Here is a 22353-nt window from a genome sequence, read left to right on the forward strand (position 1 = left end):
GAGCGTCCGGAGCTGTATCGTTCGCGCGCGGTAATGGCTGCGGACGGGCGAACCGTTGGGCCACCGTTGGCCGGTGCTATCGCCGACTGTACCACGGGCACATTGTTAACCGGTTGCCGGTTCGGACCGTGGTGCTGGATGGCTGCCGCGTACAGTAGCTGCTGCTGCTGCAGTGCGCTGGCCGTGTGGGCCGGTGCCGATCCACTGATCGAGGAGTGCTGCTGCCGGTGGTAGCGTGTAGCCGGCGAGGAGGAAAGTAACTTGAAGCCACCACCAACCGATGGTGGTCGAATGACAGTACCACCTCCTGCCGACGATGCCGATCCGACGGAGCCGGGCGAATGTCCCGGTGTGGTGTGATGTAGATGCAGCAGCTCACCGGTGCTGGAACCGTCGCGCATCAACAGATGAGGACTACGGTTGCCATTGCTGGCGAGCAGTGCACCATTGCCACCGGGTCCACCATCGCCGCCTGCTCCGGCGATATTGATCGGATCGGTACGAGGTGGGGCACGAAACTCGGGCACCGCAGTTGCACCGTTCACTGCCGCACTGGAGGAGTGTGGCAGCTTGGGCACTTGCGGTGGTTTCGGCCGCGCCACAGACACCGTACTGGAGGGTGGGGCAGCATCGAACAGGGAAAAACGACGGAACATGGTTCAATCGCGTCGAATCCTCACCACATACGGAAACTCATTGGATAAAAGCTTTGATACGGCACAGACTCACACTCAGAATTTTGAACAATTTTTACGCACAAAGAACACATTCGAGACTTTAGAATATCCACTCCACTCCAAACACAGCACGTGGATAAACGAGGCCACACTAACCAGACCACCTAACAGACGAACCAAAAGAAAGAGAAAACACACGCACGCACACAGTCGTTGGATATTATTTACGGATTCGGTACACCACTTTGCCGAGGATCACACCGCTCGATCGTGTGCCATCGAATCACTCCGTCTTCAAACTGGACGTACGAAATGGACAAAGTTCCGTTGGTAACACATCACACAACGGCACACACCACCCGCTGGGTCGGTTACATACACGATTGATGGTAGGACACACTTGATCTTGTTCTCGTTTTCCCCTGCCCTAAAACGTTCGCGTCGTATGGCTGTGGATGATGCGCTGCGCTGCTGCACGCGTTCGCTCGACACTAACCTTTGCTATTTGTTTACGGAATTTGCGGACTAGAGTGAATGAACAAATGCTACATACTGCCCCCCGATCGGATCTTCAGCGATCGGGGAGAAAAAGAGAGAAGAAGGCACAGAATGCTAACCATCATGTCGATTTTCCCTTGCCACCCGACGACGATGCCAAAACGGCCACCAATCCATCACCGAAACGCCGTGTCTTATTAGCACCATTTGACTGCCCTACCTCCCCATCAGGTGGAATGGGGTGGGTGTTAGTGGTGCAACATTTGCGCAGTTCCCGCTCTCTACCCTCCCTTACCCCTCCCCTTATAAGTTTTGTCTGGTTTACGCTAAAGAGCCGAAACATTTGGCCGCCCCGACTGGCTGCTCTCACGACGGTTGAAATAACTTGTAAACACAGCTTCTCTTGCTTCCTCTGCAATTAAAAGTAATTGAACTAGAATCACCTCTTATTGATGGATGTTTGCAATTTAAATCAAATTAAATTTTTCCCCTCACTGTCTTGTTCAATACTCCACAACACACTGAAAGAACACTTGCTGGGCGCAGCAGCAGCGATGGAAAAATACAAATCCAAATCTTTCCAAGGTCCAATAAAAAAGGCGACATCAAAAGGCTAACCTACCTACTAGATCCCCTTTTTCGCTTTCCGTGGTCAATAGCCCCACTGATAAGATATGCGCCCCCGCGTGCTGCACACAACAAAGGTGGACAGAAGAAAAAAACAAGAACTACCACCAAACCGTCGATGCAAATCATTACAAATCCTGGCCTGTGTCTGGGGAGCCGTTAGCTCGAGCGTGGGCTGATATGAGGAACAGACAGAGAATGTAACCACCACGCATCAGTAAAGCCACCCGAAAACCCGAAACACATCCTGCCCACCCCCAGCAACCTGTTCTTTTTCCGGACACGGGGGGCAAATATTTGGTCCACACTCATTATCACCACCCCCGGGATCCCAAGGGTGGTGGAGATGGTGATGTTGGTGTTGGTTATATACACACCACCACCGTCGTCCCGACCCCTTGGAGCACAACAGCGCAGAAAGATCCCCCCCTGGAAGGAGGAGAAGCGATAACCACGACCGTACAACGTGGTCGAACGCCCGCATCACCCCCCACCCCCCCCCCCCCCTGGAAACCAAATTGAAACCGAAAAAATCCAACTTCTTAACCTCCTGTCTCCCGTCCTCTCAATCCTCAACCTCCTCCGGCGCTCCGGAGCGTCGACAAATTCCGCAGGCGGCAACCAACACACGTTAGTGACGCGGTTCCAGTATCAATCACTGCTGGTTTTTCGGAGGGAGTATTCACACGCGCCAGCAGCAACGAGTGCAGTAAACACACCACCGCAATACACACTCCTCATCCACCCTGGGCCGTTTTATTGGCCATAGATTTTTGCACCACGAAACGCGCATTGGAGGAGAGGAAGCGATGGGAAGCGACACCATCAGCTGCTAACTTTGGTATAACGCACGTCCACCGGAGGGGGGAGTGCTACTTTGTCCTGACGACTTCTATCACAAATCAGGCAAGGTAGGTGCAGAGGTGCACGTTTCCGGTTTTATTGCTCTATCGGAGTACAACGCGTCAGTTGACGCGCGATCAACACTAATGTTAATCGATTTTATACACCGGGTGTTAACTGGATGCAACTAGAAACTGGTGAGAGGAGGATCAGACACACTCAATTCGGTTTCGCGATTATCAAGTTGGCTCTCGCTGCCTCTGCTATTGGAGATGTTTGTTTGTCTTCGATAACTACTGTACAGTGTGTGGTGTGGAAACTTTCAAGTGGATTGGATTTAAAACTGTTACGACAAAGCTTACAAGGGTATATCAACTTGAGCACTTCTATCTAGAGCGTACTACTACTGATAGTCGATAGATCAAGTAATCTTGTGCAATCAAATTCGATCATTGCTACCTAACTGGACATCAGCCGCCGTTCGTTTCTCTTTCACATTCCAGACAAATGCCCTCCGCAGCGAGACTAGAGACCGGTGAGTAGGCCTAGGTCAACAGCAGCGTACTAGTACCACCAAAAACCTAATGACACTCTCTTGGAGGGACGCCGCCAAAGGAGAGCGCCTACGGCTGTGGGGAGTTACACCTCCATTCCAAAGAGTCGAACCAATCCATGAACTGGTTTTGACCAACTTCAAGGACCCTTTCAAAAGCTCCACCAAAACAGCTCACGATCTCTCCTCGGCACAAGATCACAAGTACGACTGATCGGAAAGGCAGGGGGGTGGGATGATGTTCTGTGCCCTTTCAGGTTAAGTTGATCAGTGTTGTTGCTTCGAAAACAAGACTCGCTGGTACATGGGGGAGATCTGGTAAAGTCATCAAGGAGTCGCACTTGTATATCCGCAGTTCCCCCCGTTGGCGTTAATAACATCCGCATTGGAGCGGATTTCCTGGACAGGAGCAACCACAGCCAGCAGTTTTCAACCCGTCTAGTGGTTCCCAATAGGCAAAAACAAACCAGCACCCTCTAACCACGATCCCTATGGCACGAACACACGTAGCGCGACGAACGATCAAACGCTCCTCTTCCGATCTGCAGCTAATAAGTTTAGTGTTTAATCAAGCTTTTCGCGTTCGTTTTGCGCTATTTTTATCTCCACGCGCCGACAACACCATTTGCGCGCGATACATATTAGAGGGGGAGCGGGGGGCCTGCGTGCGTGTTAAGATGGCCGAAGATAAAAGCTGTGCGCGGTGCCGTGGACAGCAGTGGGAAGGATCGTGCGACACACTCTGCTGCCACCGTCGTCGTCGGTTTTCGTAGCGATTTCTGCGACTTCTTGTTGGACAACAACAGGGAAAGGGGATAGAAGTGGATTTGATGGCGGTGTGTCTACTACTACGACGCACTTTAATTCCAACTTTTTTGTTCGATAAACGTGAGCGCATTCACACACACATACGCACTTTACGAGTCTAGTGGGAAAAGTCACATGCCCGGTGGTGGGCGATGAGCGGAAAATTAAATCACACGACACATGCCGTCTTGATGTGTTATCGTTGATAGCGTTTTTTCAGTTCACGCTCGTGATCTTTCTTCACCATTTCTGTCACGCACACACACACGATCGTCACACACTGAGAGAGGGGCTCGGTGGGGCTCTATGTACGACTTTTCTACGCACTGAAATAAAACATGCTCACGAGGAGCTTCGCGGCTTTTAACACGCATCGTCGTACACCACACCACACATCAACACGGTTCGATCAATCGCATATTTGTGGTGTCCCTTCGCGGGTGTCGCTCTTGCTTGAACGCGATCAAGTGTGATTGATTAAAAATCGCGGGTCTAAAAAATAAACGCCTTCCGAAACACGACCGCAACCGTAACGTACCAACAGCAACCACGGGAAGGAAAGAAGGGTAAATTGGCAAAAAAAACACGCCGCGCGCGCCACTGTGTATGTGTGGGGTTTGTGTCCGTTTTGCGCGGATCAACACCGCGGATCTCAAGCGCGCGCGTCTGGTTTCGCGAACGAGTGAACTCAAACTGCGCGCCGCCCGGTAGACGGTTTTTCGAGGCCACAATACACAAACTCTCGTGTGCCCACCGTGCACACACATATAAACACACACTCGTGCACTCGCGCCGCCCTACCGCTGCTGCTGCTGCGTCGCGCCATTCCAATCCGCCGCTTGCCCCGCACACACTCACTATCAATCTTGTTACGTTCATTCCGCGTCTTGTCCCACCGTCTTGGGTGCCACACCACAACGTTCCTTCAACCGGAGTGTGATCGTTCTGTGAACCTGCTGCTGCTGCTGCTGCTGCTGATCTCACCACCCTCTAATTCCCGTCCTATGCCATAATCTGGCGAGATGGCGCCCAAGAGAGGAATGCATTTTCTAACCTTCTAACCGCCTTAGTAGCGTGTCGTAGGCTTAGTAAAGCACACCGGACAAAGCACCGGAGAGCTCAACAACAGGCCGGCAAGCTGATCTGACGTCACGCGCACGGTAACGAGATTGTACTGCAATCGCACACAACCACACAACACTACAGATAGACAAGTCCGGGGTGCCGGGCGCTGCCTTAGGAACCAATCAATCTGGGGGGTTGCTCCGGTGCTTAGAGGTATGTAACGCGCGGTCAAATGCCACCAGCAAACAACACACCAGGAGTGCGTTTGCTCTAATCGTGAACAAAAAACGGTGCCGGCTTGGCATTCGATAATGCTTCATCATACCGCACAAACACAGACACACACACACACACACCAGCACAAACTGTTTCTTATCAGTTGCTTATTAACCCGGAACGTCGTCGCGAATAGCTTTGCGAATAACCCGGCGAGCGCCCGCGACCGCGCGCACGCCGAGGTGAACAATTACGTGTGTGCGTCGAACACACAGACGAATCACGTACGCACTACTCTCTCTCTCCCTTCCAATTCATCCCTATACTAGGGGTGTGTGGTGGCTGTGGTGGTGGAATCGAGAAGGCATTATTCAGTAACATAAAGTGACCAAGTTGGTACAAGGTGTTTGTCTCGAGAGCTCGTCGGAATTGTTTCCTAGCGCACTCCCACATGGGACCGGCGGGGGTCGGTAATGATTAACCGGATAGCTGACGATAAGAAGCGCTGCTGAGAGGCTTTATCTGAGCACCTCCCCACACACACACCTCAATTGCAATGTGTTGCAGTGGCCCGCAATTGTGTTCTGCCTATTGCGTATCGCAAAATCGTGGATGAAGCTGATAACGGCCGCAGCTGAAAGATTTTTGAAAGATATAAACGATTTGGTTTCAACATCTAGATGAGTATTTACAGCTTCAGGCTCAAACTCTTGATGTTCTTCCAATATCTATCACAGTTTTGCGAAGATATTTCATGACAAAATCTCTCGAACTAAAAGGTTAAATAATTAAACTTAATTTAATCCCACCGTATACTGTGCTTCTTGTGCCCTACTGCAGTAAGCAAACGGTAAACAACCGAGATTATTTGGTGAATATGTATGAGAGTGTACAAGCACACACCCTCCTTTCTACGGTCGGCACAGAGTGTACCCCGGGGGCACCAAAACATTGCCTCCATTGCACAACGCGCGCCAAACTGTTCCTCCCTACACGACATTGGGGCCTGTTGGAAGAAAACACTTTTATTGCCAATTAGTCATCACACACACGCTGCTTCGTTCGTTTCTCAATTGAACGATGGATCATTGCGGCCACGACACGACGACCGGCCGATGGCGCACCGTAGGGAGCGACGATTGCTTATCAACAATATTTTTACGTTTATTAACAGTGTGATAGACAAGTTGACGCCTTAAACAATTGAAGCTATATGATCGAGTGAGTTTCAAGTGAAAAATGTAAACCGACATACGAGCGACGCGTTCTAAATCAGACCGATCAGCACCGTACACCACACACTGTCACTGCGTTGTCATGTCGCTAATTTTATTGTTTCATTAACGGTGACGGAGTTGTGATCGACTTTGTCAGCTTCCCTTCTCTTTCAATAGAATCACTATTAAACTCATCGCTTCACCACCAACACACACACACACACACACACACACACACACACACACACACACACACACACACGATATGAAGCGTGCAAATTAAATATTGTGCAGTAGTAGTAAAATCATTCATTTTGCCTGTCTCTCTCACTTGAAGATGACCAGTAGTTGGCGCCAGTGTACCGATCTCCCTTCAAAGTGCCATTCATTCCCAACGCTTGTTTGCACTGTTCCTATGTATGACATTAATTCCAATTTCGATCGTGTCATTTCCAACGAAACAAGGGCCTGCTGGAAGGTCCAGCGCCATTGCAAGTTAGATCTTTCTTTGTCCGCCAGGCACATTCAATGCAACGATCGGTATTGTGCGGTGAGATGGTAGTAGTAGTAGTAGCCCGGATCGCAAAACAGGGTGCTAATTTGATACAATTCACGTGTCAACTTTGACAGGTCGACATTTCCGAGCACAGTAATATCAGTCGTGGGGCGCCTAGTTTGAACAGCAATGCGCCAGCGATTGGAATAATATCAATCATTGTTGTCGCCACAGCGAGGATGATGCGATAGGTTTACGAAGAGAAGCTGTTATCTTTCCGGCTAAAACACCCCGACACGGTGTTGTGTTTGTGCAAAGAAAAAAACAGTGCCTTTTCCACATTATTTCTGGAAGACTATCTTTACAACAACAAACACACTTAAATAAGCAATGATTGGTTAAATTAGAAAAGTAAACAATAACAATACAATGTATCATTACTCGCGCGCTGATCTTGACCATCATCAGGCAAATTGACGCGCTGCAAAACCGCTCGAATATCTCCCCTTCGCTCGACAACCACGTGGCGCTCGCAGTTTGCGCGGTTCGCGCCTACACCGTATGCAATCCGTACAGCACCACGCAAGAACGTTCCGCATACGATTCGATTTGTGATCGATTTGAGTTGAAATCGTGATTTGTTGATGTATATGTGAGACGGAGCGTGATGGTAGTGTATGTAGTATGATTTATTCAAAAACTTACCCCTCTTGAGTCACGGAACAGGATCGCAGCATGATACGGATCAAGCGTACCGTCCGCCCGAAGTCCTCGCGTTGCTCCTAGCGATGCTCGCCGACGTTCTGCCAGTTCGGCCGAGGCCCTTCGCATATGAGCGGCTGTTGGGTGGGAGAAAGGTAAAAGAAAAGGCGTGTGTTACTACGTGTGTAAGCGTGTGATGTGTAGCGCGGCGGCATCTGTATTTACTGTCGCTAAATATTTGTCAAATGCATTTCTCTGATTCAGGAAGCTAAAAAGACCGATTGCGTGTTTTTCCGCTCGTCTGTCCACTGTGACCTTAAATAGTATATACCGTCTGTGACCCGGACACAGACAACACAACAGACAGTACCGTGCGTCCCCTCGTCAGGGGCAAATGAGTAATTTGCTTGTAAGTCTACACACAAAAAAAAATCCTAAACCCCGTGTTTCGACACACTTGATGCGTCACGTACGCGCCCAATACCGTTCCAGCAAACCCTTCTGACCGGACGACGAAGTGGCACATTCCATGTACATCAAAGGTTCACACAGCAAAGAGGCACTGTGCGATGAATGTTCTCGAGTGAACACGGTCATGGATATGCAAATAGAATAAAAAAAGACAAACGTTTGATTTGCAAATTCACGCCAGCGACAGCGCAAAGGAACAGGACCGACAATGACCGGGCAATGTTGTTCCCACGAAGGTCGACTTTGACCGGGGAAGAGACTGTTCCAGAGACCACGTGTGTGTAGGTAATAGTGTAACTAACGAGTTGCATTCGTTCTGCATTCATTTCTGCGAGTTGCAGCAAAAGAGGAGCACCCCACACCCCACATCGTTATTAGAAACCTGTTGGATGGACAGGTTTGATTGGTTCTAGCGTTCTAGTAGCTTCAAACGGGGAACACCTCCTTCAGGGTGTAAAACGATGGTTCCCCCCTCCTACTAGGTGCGTCACAACACACGCGGGATAGTTGATGGGGCAGGTCAGTAAGCTTATCGTGTAATAGTGCGCAGTTTACTCACGAATAAATGTAAACAAGTAGCACTGGAAGCTTGAGGGCACAGGGTATCGTGCGATACTACTCGATTGCTATCTCTTCCCATCCATCCAGTGGGTGTGTTGCTCGTCAAGATGATATCGCCCCCAGTGGGCAGGATGAATAAATTAATCCAATTATAGTAATAGATTAATTTCGATATGGCACCAATTCTGAACCCAACCCAACAATTATTTATCGTCTGTGAGCCCCCGCGTGGGGAAAAAGACCACATCGCGATACACGACGCAAGAACGTAAAAGACTGCGCTTTCCGTTCGATCAACTTGCACACTTACAAAAAAAAACCCACACAAACCGGACAGCAGAATGGACACACGAGGCTCAATTTGCATACACAGCGTCGTCGCACGCCGTGCGAACGAAGCCGCTATTGCGCCGATCTCTATGCGCCGCGAATGCGACGTTTTTAACTAGCTCCCCGCCGACCCATAGGAGTTGTCGATGGACGAGAAGAAGCAAAAAAAAACAAATCCACAACTGCTCCTAACCACATTTGCATAATACCATACTTCGCTGACGCCATCGGCAAGAACGCGGGCTTGCACTGGACGTGCCTCCAATTCGTAAACAAAATCGCCGGTTCTGTTCGCCGCGGCCGCTTGGACGCTCTCGCGCGAGTTTGCCCCACTTGTTTGCGTTGTTTATCGATTTCAAACTCGGGCAAACAACCAAGCATAGTCCGGAGAGTGCCCCCCACCCTTTCCAGCTTCTCCTCATCGCTTGCTTGTGACGAGGTGCAAAGCTCTTATGCATCAAAACATGTTTTGCACCTCATGCAACTGAAGGTTTTCCAATAGAAAAAAGAGAAACGAATGCACTTCAACGGACAACAATATGCCGATGAGTGCACGATTGCTCTGAGAAGCAGCTACAGTGCTGCCTTCTAAAACGTGTGCGTAATACATTCGCCAAAATCACTTACTATTCATCGTGTTTGCCGTGAAAAATTCATCACCGCATGAAAGATTTAAACATTTTTGCTGCTGCTGCTGCTGTACCGCAAACAAATTCCCTGTTTAACAATCCAACAGACTCACGAAACAGATCCAGCGTGTCCCGAGAGAGAGAGACAGGCAGTCAGTCCCGCGGATGGTAAACACACATGTTTGTAGCCCTGCTGGTAAAGCAAACCGATCTGCGGGAGCATATTTGCTCTTCCTCACAGATTCCATTATCTCATACCGAACGTGCATTGACTTACTCAATAATAATCTACCCATTACTTCATGCGTTAATTTTTTGCCCGTGCACTTTGGACCTCATCAAGCGGCTCTCTCGCACATCGATGCCGAGAGGAAGGTGGATTTCAAGCAATCGCCGGCAAAATACAAGCTTACTGTTTACAATCCCATGTAAACAACGCCCGAGACTCGACAACTCAAGTAAGTCTGCAATCACCACCGAACCGCACCACACAACAACGCATTGCAAGAAGTAGACGAACAGATACGAACGAAAACCCCGCAACATCGCACTTTTTCACGCTGCTTGGGAGACACGCTCCGCAAACGACTGGCCACACGCCAACGCCGCAGCGACAAACCTCTCTCCCTGGCTTACGTAAGCGCCTAGGTAAAGAAACCGGCAAACACGCCAAAAAAGTGATTGCAGTGGACAAAACACTCCGCCTATTTATGTACACCCACCAATAAAACCGGTCGCAAGGGAGAACACACTGGCGACGACTGTGTGTGCACACACATTGCCTCCCTCCTCTTGGCTCCTTGTGGGGGTGTGGGGTAAGAAGTAGTGCGAGGGATCAACAAAAGCACCACAGAAGATAATTGGCAGCTCGTTGTTGTTGAGTCCAAGCACCAAGGCACACTCCTCCTTTATACTGCGATTACATTTTATGACCGTGATGTGTGTATAGCATCTCACAATATCTTGAAATGGAGTTGTTGACGGTGTGCCCTGTTTCCCTCTATATAGAATAAGCATCCTACACGGACACGAACACTGTGGACGAATTTTGGTAATAGCAATCCATCCACAATGATGGTCTGCCCACACAAAAGGTGAGATCGTCGTCTCATTCGAATTCAAATTCAAAACACTACTTTGAATGGCGCTTCCTGCGCGTTGAGTTTGTTGGGTCACTCTTACCAGTAGCGGTTTTACCTTCGCGCAGTATTTTGTTATAAATTTTGTACGTCGATTCACAGTCGTCCAGTATTCGGCGCGTCTGGTCAACATCGAGCGAGCGCGATCGCGACCGGAAGTCTTCCTTCGGCGGAGCAATCATTCCATCGCCGTCCCCTGCACCACCGCGCCGATGTTCGTCCGTGTGGTGATCCTCACTGATCGACGAATGACGGGTACGGCCGCCCGGCCAAATATGTGCCTTCTTGCCCAGATGCTTGATCATCTCCGTTATCGAGTGATGATGATGGTGGCTGTTGCTTCCGCCCTTCTCGCGGGATCGCTTTTCGTGACCATTGTTGTTCGACGTCGACGATTTGGATGCCGTCGAGTGGCCACTGTCGATGCTGCTCTGCGAGATGCTCTGCGTGAGCTTGCGGGCGAAGCTGCTGTTATCGAACCGGTTCCGGTAGCCCAGCAGCCGGTTGTTGGAGCTGTTCGAGCTGGACACACCGGACGAGGCGTACTCGTCGAGCGAATGGAACCCGTGGTTGCGCTGGAACAGCAGATTGCGCTGATGGTCCGACGTGAGCGGATACGCCGGATGCTGATGGTACGCACCGGTGTGCGTGAAATACTGATGGTCCGTCTTGTACTCGTAGATGTCGTCCAGATCATGCGGAAAGTAGCCGGCAGTAGTGTTGTAATGATGGTTCGGTGGCGAACACGCACTCTCCAGCGAACCACGCCGTGCGCTCTGTGAACAGTTCAAGAGAGGAGACGGTCTCAGTGCATGTGTGCTAAAACCGACGATAGACAGACTTACTACACACACTATGGGAAACACTTACCGGGTTGTATGCGTTCGTGCGCGGGTCCGGCATGCGCTTGGACATGCGCTTGATTCCGTTCGCTCCGGCACTCAGTTCCGAGCACTGGCTGCCACGACTTTCGGGCGATTTGCGGCCGCGTGGTATCGAGATGCCCAGGTTGTAGTACTCCTGCGGTGACGTTGGCGATCGCACTGAACCACCGGGCATAATGTGTCGCGGACTCGATGCCAGCCGATAGTCTGTGTGAAGAAGAGAGCCTTATTGCACGAGCCGTTTCTCCCTATTCTACGCCGGCGACAAACGTGTTGTCCATATGTGTGGAGCGTATGTGTAGTAAAACAATATACACGATTTTTTTTTGTAATTGAAAACGTGAGCTTTTAGCACCCAATCGCTAGGTCAAACAACCGAACACGGACGTTAAAAATCGGCAATCGTTCGAGCGACAATAAAACATTCACGATTATTAACTGGCGGCAATATTTGCGCGTGGCTTCTAATCGATCATTCACGGAACATTTTGAGAAAATAAGTCCTAATTTAGCATCTCGTAGAACAAACTGCAAAATAAAGCAAAACGCCACCAGATGCAGATGGCCAGAAAACACCATTCTTTTGACTAACTTGGACAGACTAACTGCAGATCTCAAATCTGTTATGGTCAAATCATGTTTTACACATACACATACACAAGCACGCACAGTGCAACACAGTGGTCGGCCGTATACGACGCAGACAACTCCGGTCCAACAAAAGCCAAAACACCTACCTTCACTTGCGAGTGACACCTGCGACTCGTCGATGCTGTGCGATCGCTCGTTCGGTGCCCGCTGCTGGCTGGCCGAAGAGGACGCGGTCGACGACATGGTCGAGGTAGAGCCCTGCAGCATCTGGTTGGAGGAGTTGGCCGAGTGCCAACTGTCCGCACTCGCCTGCTTCTCGAGCGCATGCTGCCGAAAGAGGTGCTGTATGCCGTGCATGGCCGGTCTGCTGCTGCTACTGCTGCTGCTGTTATCCGATCGATCGCTGATCTCTTATCTCTATTACGAATATACGTTTCGGTATATCGCTCGCGCGGGTCGTCCGACGACAATGTTGGTGGTACGTTTTGAGGGAAAGTTTGAAATGCACCGCTCACTCACTGCTGGCTGCTGTATGAAATGCGTCGTATTGAATCTCACTTTCACATGAACACACTCACGCACACGGTTGTGGTTGTTGTTGCCTTTCCGAGTTGAAGGCTGCTTTGGTGGACACACATACACACTTTGTCACGCACTGCAGTCACATTATGGAGATTCCGTGTGAATGAACCTATTGTGAATAGAAGCGCTCAGTAAACTCTCCACATTTGCACTGAATTACAATCACTGGTCACTGTTTGTGCAATATAACAGCAACGCCAGAAGATAAGAACGCGCGTGGACCTTATGCAAAGGGCGGCTGTGTTGCGTTTACCTTATCTTAATGCTACTTTTCTTCCACTAATAAATCCAGTTCAGTATTGTTTCTCACAAATACAAGTTTTTGTTAGTTTACATGTTTAATCACCAAACCGACCCAGTGGATAATTCCGAGAGTGTGCGCTCTGCACCCGTAACACGTCGTTCATGTCCAACAAACAATCAACGACTGAATGGCACCACCGTCCTGTGTCTCCCTGTGGGTGACTCGGGTGTCTCACCTCCAGCCCCCAGCATGAAGTTTACCTCCCTCCTCCTCACCACATGGGGGATATGATATTAACGTGAAACGTGAAGCGCAAAACCAGCTGTTGCTGCAAAATCGTGTGACTCTCGCTGCGCTGATGTTCTTCCCCGGTTTCCCACTTCCACAACTCAAAACTACAACTAAACCCCCACAGGCACATACACCTTCAGCTCTATGACTCCCGGCGTGCTAATTTATGGAGGAATCATGTCGGTTTCGCCCTAACTTCGCACAAACTCCTCCACGCCTCCACACAATGTCGAAGTAAAAATGGCAACAAAAAACAACTCCAACTCGCCACCGGGAGGGAAAAAAATTTCGCACAGGGATATCCACGCGCAATCATGAAAACAAGGAATTCAAAGTAGATTCAAAGTAAGAGTAAAAAAAAGCACACAGGGCAAGGACTATTCGTTGGGATTCGCAAGGTTCGCGCCGCTCGGAGCATTACATGTTGCCCGCCGCTATTATTGTCATCTGTCTTGCTCGCATCGTAGCTACAATGAACATTGTAGGAATAGACAAGAGGGAAATATTGCTGTCATGTTCTGCACATATCCTGCCACTTCCCCTTCGATACAAAATACCCGGGGCACCGGAATGCAAAGGCAAAAGGCAGAGAGAGTAAAACGTAATTGGACCATCACAACAATGTGGAGTTGGTGCGGCGACTCGTTATCTAGCTGTAGCATCACGGTGACACCTCTCTTCCGTGGATGGGAGAGGCGGAGATCGATGTAACAAACTAAATCACCGCCGTATGCAGAAAATCGCCAGCAGAAGTTGTGCGCTGCGTGTTCATTAATTATTATTTCCCGCTTAATTAAACAACTTCACCACCACCACCACCAGTTGGACAAGAGAGGTTGATGAGCATAACTGCGCCTGTCTTATCTAAACCGGCTGATAAGCAAAATGTGTGCAACATTACGTACAAAAGCTCACCCTTTTTATCTACTGAGGGGGAAACACGGAACCATGAGGCAACCAATTTAGAAATTGACACTATTTTCAGCAAAACACATCCAAGCGACGCCTGATAACACACAAACGCATAAAAATAGTCGATCGATCGATCTACGGGGTACGACTATTTCGCCGTTTATTTCGACAACCAAATTACGACCGAATGTCAAGGTCTGAAGGGTGGCCGGGTTTCTGCCGAATGTATTTAAAATGTTGGAAAACCACACCGTAAAAACAAAATCAATATCCGCGTCGGCACACTCGGGTGTGTGCACATGGCCCGTTTCTGCTTCATTATGCACCACACACCGACGTCGCCCACACGCCGATTGCGCTGAGAGCCCGTGCTCTGCGGTCAAAAAAGAAGATGATGTTAGAAAAGGCGCAGGCGGGCAAACACTTGCCAAAAATTGTTAAGCCATCGCTGGAAGGTGGGGTGCACACTGGGCAGTACTGGGGAGACAAAAGGGTAGTCTCTACTACCAGCAGCATCAGCAGCAGCAGCAGCAGCAGAACCGTCTATTTTCGCTCGATATTGATTATAATTCCTATCACAACCCGTTCTCTCCTCGTTGGGCTGAACACCAAAAGAAACGTTTCTTTTCGGTATGCTTGATTGCCTCATTCTCTCAACGCTGTGTGGTCGGTGGTTTCGTTTGCAGGGATGGAAAAGGGTAACACAGGCTCATTGGACGTGTACCGAAACGTGGAGACACACGACCCCCTTTTCCCCCGGCACATCACATCTTCGATTGATCGTTGGGTTTGGGTAAATTAATTCAATCATATCTAATTAAACGCGGCAAGGCTACGGTTCGCGGTGGTGTGCGAGCCATCATCAGCAGCAGTCATGTCCCCGATGGAAGAAGCAGTGTGAGCTTAGACCAACGAGATTGATCACCGCAACTTACGGTTACGATTTCTAATGGGTCGCGTGGAAAGGTTGCACTGTGATGGGGGTCTGTGAGCAAATACAGCGCATTCGAGGCAAGAGAGGGCGGCGGCAGGAAACAAGATGAGAAAATCGAAACGAGTAAGCAAAACAACCCTTTTGCGCAACGCACAATAAGGCGGCACAAAGTGGTACTGTTTGAAATAAGCAAAAGGTTTACCGTTTTGAAGATAGTTCATATCTTGATCGCATTTAGCGAACTCCCTCCCATCACCATGTTTTTACCGTTTCGTTTCTCTCCCTAGGTGCGGAATTTGGTTCTACAGTTTCGCCTATGGGCATCAATGACATTAAAAATACGAATAACTCAATCTTCTGGGAATGGTAAGCACATGCAAATGGCGTGCGGAAGCGAAAACGAAAAGAAATACGAAACACACCACAAGCTGCGGTTGAAATTTGACTTCCTCCGGCCGGTCTGGAGAATACTCATACACAAACACACCCACACGGGACGCTTGTAGTACACCATAAACACAAACACAAACCATCGCACGGGAACACAACACACATCGTAATTGAAGGAACACACATAAAATATTACCCCGTTGTTCCCTCGACTCGAATGACGATTGACGGTCATGTTGCAATTGCATTCGTTTGCACAATATCCATCCGAATCGTTAGCACACACACACACACACACACACACACACACACACACACACACACCAACACAACCTCCACCACCACTCACTTTGGAGATTCTCTTTTCCAAAGTTCGCTTCATTTGCTGAAACTTTTCTTTGTTCGTCCATTTTCCATCTCAAATTCCAAACGACAACGCACAGAGAAAACGGCTCCTCTGCGCTCGTTTGGGCAGGGAGGAAGGCCGGGTGGTAATAAAAAAAAACTAGCCAAGAATGCACTTTAAACCGAACTGGCAAGTAAAGCGATAAAACCCGAATTAAATCCCACACAGACAATTTGACGCTTGCTAGTATAGCGCGACGTGAAATCAGGCACACATTGCGCACTGGATGAAAGGGAACACAGTCGTGGAATTTGAGCTGGCCAGCTGCTGGTGTGGTCCGAACGCGAGGAATGTTTTTAATATTTGCAAACCTTGTTTATTAACATTGCTGCAAAATAGCAAACAAATGAAATCCCTCTTTAACAGAGATCAGAAAAAGTTTGAAGCAATAAGTAGTTTGTAAGTAGTTTGGTAATAATAAGTGTTGTTTTCTTGCTTCCATTTCTACGAATGAAGGATGTAAAGCTATCTTTAACCCAACTAAACTGTTCATTTTTTACCTTCCTGTGATTTGACCTCGACATTGGATCTACTACTTCATACACTTCCAATTCGTGCAACAGGAGAAATTATTTATTTATCGCTCACCAAGCCGATGATGCTCGGGTGAACAGTTCACATTTATCGTCGAGACTTCAACGCCTCTTCGTTTATTGTGGCGTCAACTCGGCAAAACCATTTTCTTAACGATCCGGGCATATAATAGAACATGACACACCAGAGAGAAGAAGGATGATAATGATGGAAAATCAATAGAGATCTCAGAATAAACACGCACATAGGAGGAGTGTTTCTACGACACGGTAAGGAAAGGCGCTATTATTATGACGTATGAGAGGAACTAGTATAAAGCAACCCGATAAATTGAAGATGAATTTCCTCTGGCATTGATGAATAATAAATTGCAAGGAAATGGTTTCTTGAATATGCTAGCGTGAGGCGCGAGGAATAAGGAAGGAAACTAAGGACCTTTTATTTCCTATCTTTAATTGCCAATGAACCAGAATAGGCATACATGATACAAAATATTACGGAGAATTATCCATTTTCCAATTAAGCTATACAATGTCCAACAAAAATAAATAAAATTCTGAAAATACTTAACTTCATTCACCATAAAGCGTTACCAAAAACGATGACCAAAACCTCCTCACTCCTTAAGAAACCAAAGGAAGGGAAAATCGATACTACAACAAGTTCACCTTTTCCCGTGACCTAACGCATCAACAGTAGTGAGGCCGGCGGAAAAACGATGATGGAGCTGGATGCCCACTTTGGGCGGTAAGAAAGATACTTGACGATGAAAATCAAGCAGACGTTGCCGCGATCCACTTCTACCCATTCTTATGCGGCGAGGGGTTTGCCCCGTTTGGGGCCCTCCAAACACACACTCATCAGACTCAGCTCATCTTGCATTTCATCGGCCCCCGCCAACGGTACCAGTAGTGAGAATGAGAGCAGCAATCTCACTCATCCAGCATCCTCACACACACACGCACACACATCATGCGGGGTCTCTCATTGGGGAAAATGGTCTCGTGCTCATTGCTTCAAGTAGCGAAGATAAATATGACGATGTTTCATCTTTCTTCATCTTTTCCATCTTTCACAGACAGCGAATGCGATGGCCATGGACACTGTTGCTGGCAGCTGCTTTATTTATCCCAGCAAAAGTTTTGGTTTATCAAGGTCTTTGTATCATGTATCATAAAAACATACATCACCATAGCACACCCTGCAATATCTAGTAAACAAACCCCTAAACGCTCTATTTAGATAAGGTCCCGCTCCCCACGGGTCATCGGGGTGGCGATAAGCGCGGTTTCAAAACAATTGTCACTTCACCGTGCGAGTCCGTGCCAGCTGGACGTAGCTGAACGTGAAAGAGACACACCAACCACACTATTCTGTAGACCAGCATGTGCCATCCATCCAGAATCAAAAGTCACATGGTCAACGTATGAATGTATGAGAAGGTAAACGAATATGCGTGCAGGGCATTCCATCCAAAACCACCCAAACTCCCCCCGAAATATATTTAGGTCAGTACGCGGAAGGGTTCTCTTCCCCCCCCCGACACACACACCCAGAGCGCGTAAAACCCTTCCCAAAACGCCACCGGAGCGAAGCGGAGGGAGGAGAGGGACCTTAAAAAACTAAAGGAACAGAGAATTTACATTCTAGTCACCATTATATAACACCACTGTTTGTTTGTTTATTCTCGCCGAATCGAAACTATGCGCCTGCAGTGCACCGTCTCTTCCGCATTTGGGGAGCTTGTTTCACCATTCACACCACACTCCACGTGCTACTACTACTGCTGCTGTTTGTTTCTCGAGGACGACGTCATTAACCCGCTCTATCGCTCTATCTCGCTTGCTTCTAACGAAAGGGTTTGCACTTCACAAAACGTGTACTACGCCCTGTCAGGCCCTAGGGTACCGTGTCCGACGCGCGCGAGTTTCAAAAGCGTATTGAATGGGTTTCGTTGAGCCGAGATTTTTCAAACCCAACTTCCCAGCGCTCTCAACTCACGTGTGTGTGCTTGTGCTGCACTCTCAGCTCACAGCTCAGCTCATTGCGATTGAGATAAGTGAGCGCCGCGATGAGGATGAGAATCCTCCCACTAAACTGTCGCTCCCTTATAGTGTATGTATGTGTCCCTTTGCTGCAAGAAGTCACGAGACTCACGTGAATACATTCTTCTGTAGAAACTGATGTTTGGGTTTGAGTTTTAGCATTTTAAAGCGTCATAAGGTACCAGCTACTGGTAGCTAAACTTGCTCATTTCCGGTAAACTGCGAACTGTTATGTTGTATTTTTTTTGCTTCCGCAGCTCTATTTCCCTGTGTAAGTTTAGATTGAGCCTTTTAGCGAATAATAGACAAGAAGTTCGTAAAATGGATATTTCTACGACGTCAATTCCTTCCCTACTACACAAGGCTAACCCACGGCGAGTCTTACCCCGTCCATATGGACTCTCCCACAGTCCTTAGGGACAGGTTAGAACCGGAAACGAGGGCCATGAAGTGATTCAAATACGTAAATAGAAGAACGCCGGTACATTAAAGCTGAGCTTTGACAACCGTTCAACAACAACTGACTGCAATGCCGGCATCTTAAAACATCTTCATTTTTTCATATCAATTGGATGGATCAAATCCCTCCTTTGATTGTAGCTTTAAGTTAACTTTTAAGAAGGAGATTAGAGAAACGCTTATTTACGGTGATTTGCAAATCCCACACTCTTATCTGTCAGAACCCATCAGCATCACCCTAAAAGCGAACCCTTTATGTAATGTCTGTTCAACCTCTTCTAGACAGCAAAAACGAACATCTCAACTGCTGATTTGCTTTCTGATAATCTCACCGAATTCTCCACCATTAACTCCTTCACATGGAGATTTGAGAACATTTTCCACTTGACTGACGATCCGCATTCGAAAAAGCTTTCAGCGGTAAATTGAAATAAAATAGAAAATGTAAATAAAAAAAATGCTTTACCGGTTGTGGTTGAGCGTACCACAACCATATCCTAGCCGGCTCCATCCTTCCATTTGCCTCATATTTAATAGCTTCCCCCAAGGAAAGAGGATAACAGAAAGCAACGGCGCAAAACGGACTTGCCGTGCTGGGGCCTACGTGACACATCCAAGCCTTCACACCACCACCACCACCACCACCGCGTATTCTTCCTCGTCCGTCGTCCGCGTTCTCGTGTTGGAAGGGAAAACAGAACTCGCGCGCGGGAAAATGCCTCACGTAAACGGTCTGGCCGACGTGCGCAGCCGCAAAACAGCCGTACAAACAGGCGAAGCCAAAAGGAAAGAGTACACAATATACCGTCTGCCAAAGGGCGAGGATGGCAATTCCCATCCCCTCCCAACAGAATACGCTCCCAACAAAAAACACACGATCCAACAAGGAATGTAAACACAGTCTCGTCTGTGCATTCTTTTGGAGCTTTCCGTCGAAACGGTGAGAGTGAGAACCACCAACAAGGGGTGAGAAAATGAGTGCCACGGCACCACCCGATGACGACACACTCCGTTCCTCCGTGGGCCAATTGAAAGTGAGAGTGAAAAGCGTTCCCGTCCTTGAAACGGTGGACGACTTGGCGTCTCCACCACCACCATACCACCATCGGTGGTTGGGGTTGGGTGGCAGGCGCGGTAAGGTGATACGTTTTCTCTCTCTTGGCCTTCCGGTTTTTCGAAGCAATACGATGCTATCGAACGAGTGGAAACGGTGTAATTTGCATTGCGAGAGAAAATTCAATATAAAATGGGTACCGCCGGGCGCGTTGTTGGCGCGATTAGCTGGAAGAAAGGTAAAAAAAAAACGCGCAATTACCAATGCGGGCTAAGAAGTAACACCGATGGGGCGTATTCAACCGACACCTATTAAATGGCTGCATCAGGTTACACTCTTGCCAGGCTATTTTTGCGTTTACTTATTTTCCTCACATCCCCATACAATCACAGGCCATATATTCTCTTATCCTTCGCCGTAGTACACGCTCTCTTTTTCTCTTGTTGCACATTCCGTTGACCTTCGAGCGTGCAATTTGTTGCTGTTTCCGACACCGCACCCTTTTGCTGACAATTTCGTACGACCTGCTCCGTCTACAGTGGTGTGCTGTCATTAAGGAAAAGCGACACTATTGTATTCATTTTCCGTCTCCGTAATATTTTGCTTTTGCGGGGATCACACAGCATTGAAGAGGGGGTGGTTTTCATTCTCATCCGACCCGCTTTGCTCTGTGCTTCGTGTCACGCTTTTCTGCAGGGTCATAGCTGGCGTTAGACAACAAGGTCTTACAGAAACAAAAAGATGTCAAAACAGGTCGTAATTTCGTAGTGCGACCAACGGGAAAGAGCTACAGTCCGGGAAGCCTGTGCAAGGGCACGGACGAAACAACCACCACCAACTAGCACAAACTTTCTTCCAAAGAGCATCTTTTTTCCCGCACCGGATGTTCTTACACACTTCTATAGCCATCCCCTATGGCCTCCCCTTCGTCTCGGTCAGCTCGTAGCGGGGAATCATTAAGCCTACAGGATCTACAAATTACTCTCTTGTCAAATTACGGGTTTATGAGCGACCTTGTGCTGGTGGGGACAACGATTAGACGTCTAATGCGGTGGGGCGTACACGTGTACGACGAGACGAAGCTGGCCCATAAGCCCTCGGGGGAAAAGTTTACATTGTCCCGGGATTTCCAAGAAGTAGTGTCCTTTTTTTACCGTACCGTGTGTCTCCTGCCGGTTACAAAATAAAAAGGCATGAAAATAGGAGCAAATATTAAGCGTAAAGTTTACTCCACTCCGTCGATGGAAGAATGTTATTCCAAGAAGGTGGGGCCATAAATATTATATTCAACATCTACACAAAAAAGGCATGCAAGCAAAGCATCTGGGACCAAATTCTCTTCATCTCACTCAACGGTCACTCAAAGTGGAAGATTCAATAAGCTAATATCCAGCAACGAGCAGAAACTGTCCCAAAATTAAATAACTGTGTTGTGCCCATTATGTATGATAACGGACAGTTTATACCACACATTCTCACATGAAAGCTACAGAAATATGGATCTAATTCAATAGAGGAAAGGACAGCCAGACTTCAAATGCTTAATGCTTCTAATTCCAGCCATGCATCAATCAAAATACGGATGCGAAACACAATTAATTTCCCATTAGGATGATCGATCGATGTGTTTTTCCGCCTTCGTCCATAAGTAGAGAATGTCGGAAAAAGGATAAAAGTGTATTTTCTACCGCTTTCAAGGACAGAAAAGCAAATGGAGGTTCACTTGTCCTCTATATCGGTGTACCAACAAGCATCGGATAGAGTATTAGAGATTGAGTGCATTCAAAAGAAAGAAGAAATGTCACAAAAAGGTAAAATATAATCAAATTATTTCACATTATTTCTTACGACCGAATGCATGCAGGGAAAAAGTTTTTCGCGAAGGGAGCGAGCAGTAAACAAAAGCATAAAAACTGAAGATGTATTTTTCAACAATCGAATTTAATTCCATTTTCCATCTCCGGCGAGCATTGTGCCAGGAAGGGGATCTAACTTTTCCGGTCGTAATGGAAGCAGCAATTGAAATTCGATTGTTTCCGCCGTTCAGGATCTGCTGATTTGATTGCAGGGAGTGCTAGTGCCCAAAACAAATAATATAACTCTCCTAAAACTTGAAAAAAGATAAGTTCTCAAACCCAGACAGTAGGTAGTCATTGAAAGAAAATAGCAAAGCGCAGGAAAAGCTAGAACATCGTT

General features: G+C 48.0%; 1 protein-coding gene across 8 annotated transcripts in view; it reads right to left on the reverse strand.

Moving 5' to 3' along the window:
• LOC120898279 overlaps window positions 1-22353 on the reverse strand; it is a 60213-nt gene that overhangs the window by 9389 nt on the left and 28471 nt on the right. For all 8 annotated transcript variants that reach the window (XM_040303891.1, XM_040303895.1, XM_040303896.1 and 5 more), the window contains one exon: window positions 7705-7838. In XM_040303891.1, coding sequence (XP_040159825.1) covers window positions 7705-7838 — 134 coding nt within the window. The remainder of the gene's footprint in view (window positions 1-7704; window positions 7839-22353) is intronic.

This window comes from Anopheles arabiensis, chromosome 2, assembly GCF_016920715.1.
Source record: "Anopheles arabiensis isolate DONGOLA chromosome 2, AaraD3, whole genome shotgun sequence".
Classification (NCBI taxonomy): Eukaryota; Metazoa; Arthropoda; class Insecta; order Diptera; family Culicidae; genus Anopheles; species Anopheles arabiensis.